This window comes from Leopardus geoffroyi, chromosome B4, assembly GCF_018350155.1.
Source record: "Leopardus geoffroyi isolate Oge1 chromosome B4, O.geoffroyi_Oge1_pat1.0, whole genome shotgun sequence".
Taxonomy (NCBI): Eukaryota; Metazoa; Chordata; class Mammalia; order Carnivora; family Felidae; genus Leopardus; species Leopardus geoffroyi.
The window spans coordinates 64,734,634-64,745,469 of NC_059341.1; the positions used below are offsets into that span (position 1 = coordinate 64,734,634).

The 10,836-nt window shown below is 36.4% G+C and overlaps 1 protein-coding gene across 5 annotated transcripts in view; it reads left to right on the top strand.

Annotated features, from left to right (window-relative positions):
* RESF1 (retroelement silencing factor 1) overlaps positions 1-10,144 on the top strand; it is a 69,000-nt gene extending 58,856 nt beyond the window's left edge. For all 5 annotated transcript variants that reach the window (XM_045465378.1, XM_045465375.1, XM_045465377.1 and 2 more), the window contains 3 exons: positions 419-5,486; positions 6,859-6,942; positions 9,419-10,144. In XM_045465378.1, coding sequence (XP_045321334.1) covers positions 476-5,486; positions 6,859-6,942; positions 9,419-9,585 — 5,262 coding nt within the window. In that variant the 5' untranslated portion in view covers positions 419-475 and the 3' untranslated portion in view covers positions 9,586-10,144. The remainder of the gene's footprint in view (positions 1-418; positions 5,487-6,858; positions 6,943-9,418) is intronic.
* Positions 10,145-10,836: the final 692 nt, after the last annotated feature.

A 10,836-nucleotide genomic window follows, 5' to 3' on the forward strand; every position in this document is an offset into this window, starting at 1 on the left:
AGAGGAGGTAACAATAGATACCTCTGGGGAATTAGACAATGGGGATAGACAATAAGGACTATTTGCCACGTGTTTGAAGTTTTTTGTTTGTTTTGTTTCAATGAACATGGGTTACTTAGAATAAAGAGCCTGTTAAGATCAAAGTAATTGCCACTTAAATGGAGCAAGCAAAATACTATATTGTGTAGAATTCCTATAAAACATCCCAGAGATTTTATTGATACTTGCCATATTTATTGTTAAATCCTTCTTTGGTCTTTTCTTTGTATCTCTTCCCCAAATTAAAGATGAAGTTTTGACTGGTCAGAGGTTTCTGGAATTCTAATAGACCATAGCATTGGTGTTAAGGTAAACTAATTTTCTTGAAGTTTTATGCAGACAAAACAAATTTTTAATGAAAGATCTTTATTTCCTACAGATTCCTGACATTCAAAACAACTGACTTTTAATACTCTGCTACTACATCAAATCAACAATGAATTGGAATGCAAAACCAGAGAATGTCACCTTACCACCACATTATCCTAAAAAGCCGTCATCTTTTTTGGAGCAGGCTTTAATAAATACATTTAACACAACATCTCAAAGTTCTTTAAGCTATCCTGGAAGTAACCAAGAAGCATGTATGTTTCTTGGAAATTCAAATCCAGTTTCACAGCCACTGCTAAACATGAGAAATTATACAGCTCCGCAGCAAATCCCTATTTCTGATATACATACCGGGACAGTTGTGGCCTCACAAACGTCAGTAGAAAGAATAACATATGCAAATGTTAAAGGATCCAAACAACTAAATCACAATTTGCAGATGTCTTCAGGCGTTACCCAAAATGTATGGTTGAACTCACCAATGAAGAATTCTGTGCATTCTCATACAGGGGCAACTGTATCTCATCAAACTAGTTTTGGAACTAATACACCTAATGTACATGCACTACAGAATCAATTTGTAACTTCAGATACCTGTTCTGTGCAACTGCAAATGATCCCCTCCAATTCTCCAAGAGTTCCTGTAACTTATCAGTGGACCCCAAGACTTAACCCATCTGTATCAGAACGACAGGTTGACTGGGCGCAACAGTATACATCCAGTGGACTGACTTACCCAGATTACAGACCGCTTCCAAAGCAATATAGTTACACATCACGAAGCTCTTTGCAAGATCCTTCCCTTCAGAAACAAAACCCTATGCCAACTGCATCATTGCAAATTAAAAATAGTCACCCTCCAGATCCTCCACAGACTTTACAGTCAAAGCAGACTGCAACTGTACATTCCTATCGATACGCAGTTCCTCAAACTGACAAAAGGCCTCCTCCTCCTTATGACTGTAGATACGCAAGCCAGCCTTTGCAAAGTACTCAGCATGTTATTAAACAGGCTTCTGTGGAAGTTCCTCAGAGTCAAGAAATGCACTTACCTGAAATGAGGAAAGACTTTTCTAGAAGTTTTCAACTGCATTGGCAAAACCTTAATGAAAATGTCAGCACAGTTGGAAATTCCTGTAACTTGAAAGTAAATAGCAGTGTCATTCAGCCTTTTAATGAACCTGTTAGATCTTCTGTGGATGGTGTTCAGACTCTTGCTCAAAATAATCAAGAGAGGAGAACAGACTCTTGTGATCTAACTTCAAATCAAGTATTGGACACAAGTGTCACAAAAGAAAAGTTAGTGAGGGATATTAAAACATTAGTAGAAATAAAAAAGAAGTTTTCGGAACTTGCAAGGAAAATCAAGATTAATAAAAATCTTTTGATGGCAGCAGGTTGTATTAAAACAACTGATACCTCTTATAGTGAATTAGCTCCAAATTCTGGATTGTCTCTGAAACAAACTGCCCAAATCCGGTCTGGACCACAGGTAACCCTAGTGACTCCAGAGAATAAACCACCAACAGTAATGGAATCTGCAAAAGAAACAAATAGAGCATACAGTACAATGAATTCCAACATTCAGGACCCCAATTGTGGAAATTTTAACCAAGTGAATTCTGTTTTACTAAATTCTGTCTGTTCAGAAAAGTTTCCAATGCCAGACCAGTTACAAGATTTGAAAGTTAGGACTTCTTTAAAGGCATCGACTGTTGAGATTACCCAGGCAACCTTAAATAACACCCAGATTTCATCAGGAAATGTCAATGTTGAACTAAATGTGCCAACAAATTCTGAAACAACTTACGTTCCTCAGTCTGCGTCCTTTGAGGAATATGTTTCAAAATATCCAAATAAAAATACGCTAATTCTCAGTTTACTTACATGTAGAGATAAACCTCAGGAGAAGTTGTTTAAAAATGCTAGTGAAACTATTCAGGGTTCTAAACCACATAGTTATGAAGTTAATCCAAGTACCCAAATCACTGGTAACCAGCTAAATTTGAAAACAGTGGAAGCTCCAAGTACTTTTAACACAAATGCCAAGATTTTAGATAACTCTTTTTGCCTTGAGCATAAATCCTCAGCAAGTGGAATGCCTTCTAAAAGTGACAGTCACTTTTCCATGGAATTGCTAGCAACATGTCTTTCTCTGTGGAAAAAGCAACCTTCAGAACCTACCGAAGAAAAACAGTGTAATGAGTCAAGAAAAAATAGAACAGCAGTTGGAGTTTCCAAGCCTGTGGAAACCTGTGATAAGAGTCCATTTTCAGTTGTGGGAAATTCTCAGAATAAGGTGTTAAACAGCTCACAAGAAACAACTTTGTCAATGGTAGTACAGAATTCTGAGTCTTCAGGCACAACCAACACAAAAGGAACAGAACTTCAGGTGGCTGTAGTGTCACCACTAATTCTTTCAGATGTCAAAACCTTGTCTGTCAAAGGAATAACACCTGAAACTTTATCTGAAACAATGTATCCAGTTATTAAAGAAGGCAGTGTTTGTAGCTTACAGAATCAGTTGGCAGAAAATACAAGTATTACTGCTGCTTTGAAAGCTAATGTTGATGAACCAGTAGCAGGTGCTACAACAGACACCAAGATGTTCTTACCAATTCAGAAGGAAGAGCAAAATGAGTCAACTAATGCAGCAGACACACCTCATGGCAATCAAGGAAAGCATATCAAATCAGAACCAGATACCCATTATACTGTGAGTGAACAGCAAGCTTCATACAAGCCAAGGAAAAGTGATATTGCTAGCGGTGATATGTTACATATTGAGAATATTTGTTCTCTTGTTGAAGGTGATACGTCTTATAATTCCCAAATAGCGGAGATGTTTAACTTGCCGCCTTTGAAAAGAGTTGAGCCACAGAAATTTTCTCTCCCTAAGCAACAGGTGATTAGTAGTGGACAACAAAAAGAACATACAGACAATGTCACTGAAAATAAAGACTTTGATTTTCAAAGTGATAATTTTTTAAAGTGCATAGATGTTTCACATAAAATAACTGACCAGGCAGAATCACCTCAACCTCCAGAATCATCTTTGAAGCATGTTAAAGCAAATAGTGGAATTTTAGAGGAAAGTGATTTGGAACATATCACTAAAAAAGAAAGCATGGCTAATGATACGTGTTCATCGGCAGCTATCCAACAGGGCAGTTGCCCTCAGGAAGCTGATGCAGTTTGCCATTACACTGCCCAAGATCCTACAAGAAATGAGATTCTTAATGATAAGGCATCCATCTTATACCTACATGATCAGCTGTCAGAACTTTTAAAAGAATTTCCCTATGGCATTGAAGCTGTGAACACACATGAAGGTTCTGTGGCCCAACAAATAACAAACCAAATCCCAAAAGGTCAAACTTGTGATAAAACTGGTTGTGACTCCAAAGACTCAACAGACCAAATACAAATTACAATATTAAACTCAGAGCAAATGAAAGAATTATTTCCTGAACATGAAGATCAACTCTGTGAGGTAGACAAGTTGGGAGAACATCAGAAAGAAGAACCTGTAAACAAAGAAGGGGGCCAGTGTGACCCACAAACAGATACAGATGAAAAGAGTCATAATTCTATAATGGATTCAGGGAAAGATGATGTCCGTTGCTGTGCACTGGGATGGCTATCTATGGTTTATGAAGGAGTACCCCAGTGCCCGTGCAATTCTATCAAGAACTCAGCTTCAGAGAAAGAAGGGGAAGATAAATGTTCTCCTTTGAAGATCAACAGTTGTAAACAAGGAGAGAAAACTGATAGAAATGCCCCTGTTGAATGTAATAGTCCTCTAAATAACAATCCGGAGATTCCTTTGACTTGTCCAGATACAAAAAATCATCTTCCTGAAATAGAAGAAAGCAAAAATATAAATAAGCCCAAAACAAAACATCACAAATCACTGAGGACAGAACAAGAATTATCAGGTCAGTTTTTATCTAAAGGTGATAAAAAACTAGATTCCTTGCAAAGTCACAAAAGGAAAGGAAAACTGAAGTTTCATGAGATAACTTTTCATAGCAGTAATAAAATGACAAAATTTTCTCAAGAGAGCCTGCACCAGAAGCTCATGGCACAAAACTTACGTCCACTAAAACCGAAGGTGGGTTTTTTGACAAATAAAAATAAAGATCTGTGTATGAAGAATGGTTCTTTGGTACAGTCAGTATCCCCAGAGAAAATAAAATTGAAAGCAGGTGGCTTGAGACAAAAAGTTTTGGAAAAAAGGAAGTTAGATGATGGGGGCATACTTGATTCAAAGATAAAGAGGAAGAAATATGATAAACGAGAGCATAATAAAAATATGGGAGATGGTGCATTTAAGTTGTGTAATTTTTTGTCACTCGCAAATGAAAGAGCCAGAGTTAAAGAAAAGACAGTATCAAATGCTAAGTCCTCAGGCTCCAAGGACGTTTCATCCAAAATGAGTAGAGTTCTGACACCGAAGGAGTATTTACAAAGGCAGAAGCACAAAGAAGCAATGGGTAGCAACACATCAAAGAAAAGCCACGTGAGAAATGTAACGTGTGATTCTCAGTACGTGAAGTCCAGTAAACTTTCCATGCAAGCAGGGAGTTGTGGGAAATCAAATGAGAGACACAATAGTGTACAGGCTTCTAAAGAATCATTAAATACTTCTTTAAGCCATGCTAAAAACCTCAAATTTCACCATTCTGAGGAGTCTAAAATGTGTATTTCAAGGAATGGTAAAGGGATAGTTGGTGGAAAGCAACTTGATAAAATGTGGATTGATAAAACCAGATTAGACAAAAATTTGAACAGAATAGACAATGAAGTTGAATTCGGCCAAATGTCTCCCCAATCAAAGGATCAAAGGAAACTATATCTGAACAGAGTTGCATTTAAATGCACGGAACGTGAGAGCATTTGTCTCACAAAATTAGATAGTTCGCCCATGAAGCTTAATAAAGAGAGGACACCAGAAAATAAACCTCAGAGCTTCTTACCTGTGAAAGATGCCACAGAAAGACCAAACATGCTGGAGTTTAAATTATGTCCAGATGGACTGATTAAGAATACAAATTCTGATGACAACCGGAAGGATCTGCAGCCTTGTCCTAGCAAGGAGCAAGCACCTGTGCAAGGTCTGGTATGATTTTTTTGATGATGTCTACAACATTGTAAGGCCTGGTTTAAGTTTATCTTCCCCTTACTGTAAATTGTACTCAATTTGTACTTGATGACAAGAGGTATATGGAATTGTAAGGTTTGCCAAATACAAAGATTTCGTTTTGCACCAAGAAGCTGATATTATGAAAAATGTTTTTGTGCTAAGTTAGAAGAGTGTTCGTTATACATTATTTCAATCTTTTAAAAAAATTTTTTTTTAATGTTTATTTTTGAGACAGAGCATGAACAGGGGAGGGTCAGAGAGAGGGAGACACAGAATCTGAAACAGTCTCCAGGCTCTGAGCTGTCAGCACAGAGCCCGACGTGGGGCTCGAACTCATGGACCGTGAAATCATGACCTGAGCCGAAGTCGGCCGCTTAACCGACTGAGCCACCCAGGCGCCCCTCAGTCTTTTGTTGATTCTCATTTGGACTTGTGATTTCAAAGCTCTGTGAATTTGAAGCTTTGGTCTAAATATGAGGAAATAATCATTACATATTTGTGAAAACTTTTTATACATATGGAAATGGTTTGATTTACTATTATCTTTGGAGTAGTTGGTAACTGTGTTATCACGAAAGTTAAAGCACTGTCCTGTAGTCTGCTCTTGAAATGGGAGGGCAACGGAAGCAGTCTTGTCCAGTGTTAAGTTACCAAGGCCAGAAGGAAGCATGACTGTCATTTGGCTGAATGATAGAATTCTCAGTGTAGTGCCAGGAGGGAAGGAGAAAATAGAGGACTAATTATTTGGTAGTCAGGAAACATTTAAGTGTTGTGAATATTACTTATAAAACATTGTGTTGAGAAATTCAGATTGGAAAAGTAAAGGATTTGAATGGCAATCTTCTTTTCTCCTGTGCTCTTCAGATGGTATCTGGGCACAGAAAGTTACAATGTAAATATAAGGTACATTTTCTTGGAAGGATATAGGGATGTATGGTAAAAATAGACTATAAAATTTATGTTGTAAAGTATTGGTGATTTCACTTGGCCATATAAATGTATCTGAGGCATGGGTGTAACAAGAACATTGGAAGTAGGTGGGGGCAATGGGAGGGGCTTTCTTTGTCTCATGTACCCTTAAATACCTTGGAATTTGTTGGTGTTCAGCCTAAATGGGAGAAACAATTCCATACTGAAGATAAACTTTTAATGCAACCCATTTTTCATTTATAAGATACTCAGACACTTGAAATGGAAGGATTTTTGAGGCTTCTTTTAGACTTGCAGTATATGTGAATATATTTAATGCCTTCTAAGATTTATTTTATGTTTATATGACTTTCCTTCATTAAAGTACTAAAAGATGAATAGCAATTTCTAGAGATCTGAAAATGAATATTTAGTTTCAGGAATAAAAAGTACAAAAGAAGACTGGTTAAGAGGTGTAACTGAGGAGAAAAGGATGCCAGAAGCCAACCAAAAAATAGGTAAAATCCTCATGTATTTAAATTTTTACTCTACGTATTGGGCACTTGGTCACACAGAAGCTGGATTATAGTTATGAAACTATTGTGAAGTTTGATTTTTATCCGTATTTTTTGAATGATTCAGTGTATGGTAGGAAGATAATTTCTGATATTTTCTGTCATACTGTGGAGAGGGGAGCAGTGGTCTGTTTCCTGTTAACAAGAAAATATTTCTCCTCTTGATGAGTTACGTAACTTTTCTGTGCAGGATTATGCAGTAAATACTAGGTTTTGTAGATCGTAAGGTTTCCTGCATACTCAACTCCGAGACTATAGTGAGAAAATGGCAGTAGAATAATAAATGAATGAGTATAGGCTATACTTGAGTATAGGCTATACTTCAGTTAAACTTTATTTACCACATTGGGCTAGAGGGTTAGCCATACCCTGTTTGCTAGCTCCTGGGTGGGGTGATTAGCAAGTTTAATTCATTTAATTCTCAAAACCAGGTAGATGAGCATGTCCCCATTTTATCAGTGGGAGGTAAGGTCATTAGAAATTCCATGACTAATAACCAAATAGGGACTTGAACTTTGTCCCCTCTTTTCAAAGTTAATTCAGTGTGGAATTTGAGTTATTTTGATGATAAGAGACTGAGTCTCCTAGTTAAAATATATTTCTCTTTGTATGGGAGGGATTTAGGCTGAGTGCCAACCAGAAAAACCAGAGCTTTCAGTATCTTACTTAGTGGAATGAATGCACTTTGTTTTTAGGGTTTTGCATTGAGAACTAGAAGCTAGGGTTCAGGAGTTTTATCTTAGTTTTGGTTAATTGAATATGAAAAGACAAGTGTTTAGAACTCATTGAAAATGGGTAGAAGCAGAATTTCACCATGAAAAATAAAGAAGCACATTTCTTAAAAGAGAGGAAGTGATGAAGTGGAAAAGAGAGTTTAAAACAAATATACATAAGCAGGCTTGCAGAAATCGAGTCCTGCACAGTAAAGGTACACATAGGAAAAAACTAAATTGATTTAAAGTCTTAAAGAAGAACTGCACTCTTCGTCAGAACAAGAAAACAGCTGAAACAGGGCAAAATGAATTTTAAAAGTCCTAAGAGTGGAAAGCATACTTTTAAAGTTGGAACACAGGAATTCAAAAGTGAGAAAAATGGAAATGGGCATTGAGGTTGGATAAGAAAGGTCCTTGGAAATAGGAGACATGTTACTCCATAGAGAAGGTAAGAGACATAATTGAAATCTGAATCTGAAAATACTCATAGATGCCTGCGCAAATTGACCAGATATAAGCATGAGCTAAATGAGAGACATAAAGACAGCCACAAATAAGATGAGCAATAAACTGAAGTTGAGTAAACATCAGTGCTGAGAATCGTGATAAAAAAAAAAACACAGACTGGGGCACAAGCTCAAGGAGATCTGCAGCAGGGTAAGGAATAGCCAAGATGCGAAGTGTGAGACGAATCACTATGTTGTACCCGAAACTCACGTAATATTGTATGTCAGCTATACTTCAATTAAAAAATAAAAGCAAATAATACTTACAATCCAAAAAAAAAAAAAAAGTCTGGAGATTCAGGAAAAGCGTGAAAGAACAAATACCAAGATGAAGAGGTGGAGAACATGAACCAGCGGGAAATGAGACAAAAAAATGTTGCAAACTCCCAAACAGATCAAAGAAACAGTTTAGATAATTATACATCTACATTTGGTAGCAAAGGTTTGAGTGTAGATGGAGCAAGTTGTGAAACTATCAAGTCAAGGTAAGGTACAGAGAAGAGGAAGTAACAGAATCCAGTGAACAATGACTTAGGAACCCATCTCGGATATCAGTGTCATAGAAGAAAGCTAATGAGGATGTACAAAAATTTGAAACTAAGAGGATAGAATGCATGAGTTCCTAGGCAAAAAAAAAAAAAAAAAAAGTAAAACAAGACTATTATGCAGAAAGGAATGGCTATAGCAGGAATGAAAACCACGGGAATTCTATTCTAGACCAGGGGAATTGGCAACTGAGAAGTACAGCCACATCTAGAAATGCAGGAGGTAGGAAAAGCTGGACCCATCAAAAAGATAGGCTAATATAACGCTGAAATGGTCTGACAACAGAAAGCTATAGACATGTCTTAGAATACAAAAACTTTTCCATTCACTAGTTGAAACTGGCTGGTTTGTGCTCTTTATATTGCTAGTTTAGATAGCTGTTAAAAAGGTCACATTTATAATAATGTGCAAATGATAGAACAAGATAGCTGTGGGATGTGAAGATGGGATGAGAGTAGAAAAGAGTCCCCAAAAGAGGCAAGATGTCCTGTGTGTGTAATTTATAATTCTGTAGGTAAAAAGCCATAGTTTGTCCAACTCCTTGTCCTAATTTTATCCCAGAGAAGAGTGCAGGGTTACCCTCTCCATTTTAATTGATTGTATATTGGTCACAAACACTGAATAATAAAGTAAACAAAATTTCTGTTTCCTTAGATGATAATGTTTTGGCTAATGCAAGACTCTCCAAGAGAAGCTTCAGTGCAGATGGATTTGAAACACTACAAAATCCAGCAAAAGATTCAAAAGCAATGTTTCAAACCTACAAAAAGATGTATATGGAAAAGAGAAGCAGAAGCCTTGGTAGTAGTCCTGTAAAATAATTTCAAGGCTAATTTTTTTGATGGTTCTGTAATGGGCACCAGGAAGTTTCTGCCAGTTTCTGTTTAGAATATTTTGCTGAAAATGCTCAGAATTGTAAAAAATGTCAGGAGAGTTTGGATACTACATAAGTTTTATACATCTATGAAATCAATTAAGTGGCTTGAGAACCTTGCTTGTGGGTACCAGACATAAGAGATAGATGGTATTTGTCAGCAAAACCATAAGGTATTGAATTTTGACATTACTGAACAAAGTTTACCATTGTTTATTTTGAAATGCTAACTATCGATCCTGAGGGAGGACTGTTGTTCTCAGTTAAGAACTTGTTTATTTTAGCTGGGACTGTAAATATATTTTTATTTCTAAAGCTTATTAGCAAAACTTATTTTTCAAAAATGCTCACTGTGAACGTCAAAGTATATTCTTAAGTATTTTATACCTAATTGTAAACTTTGTCAGAAGTCTTGTTTTGTACTTGTTAAGCTGAACATAATTTTTGGATAATGTTTAAACATTACTTTTCATACTTGAAATAAACATTTATTTTTTAAAAATATATATGTGAAGTCATAATGGATTGTGTTTTGTTTTCTACCCTCACAACAGGACACATTTTAGAAGGGTGTTTTTAAAAGGAGAAATGTTAAATTAAGCTGTCAGAAGTAAATATTTTCAGGTTGCATTCAGAAGAAGAGCAAACATTTTACTGGGGTCAGGAAATTGGAAGAAAGAAGGCAAAATGTTTCTGGGTTTTACTTTATGACTCCTAGAAATGTGTTGGTTAGTTTCATAAAATCTCAATGCCATATATATATTATATTTATTTATAAATTGTATATATTATATATGTTATATATAATATATATGGCACTGAGGTTTTATGAAAATATAATAAATTATATATTATGTATAAGTTATATATAATACATAAAAATAAATTACATATATATATATGGTTCATACTTAACCACATTTCTGGGAGTAGGGAGAAATGGGGAGTTTAAGGGGAGTATAGTTTCAGTTTTGCTATTGTGAATATCCTTAACATCACTGAACTGCACACTTAAAAATCCTTAAGAGGGGCACTTGGGTGGCTCAGTTGATTGGGCATCTGACTTCAGCTCAGGTCATGTTCTCACAGCTTGTGAGGTCAAGCCCCACATTGGGCTCTGTGCTGACAGCCTGGAGCCTGCTTCAAATTCTGTGTCTCCCTGTCTCTCTGCCCCTAACTCACTCATACTCTGTCTCTG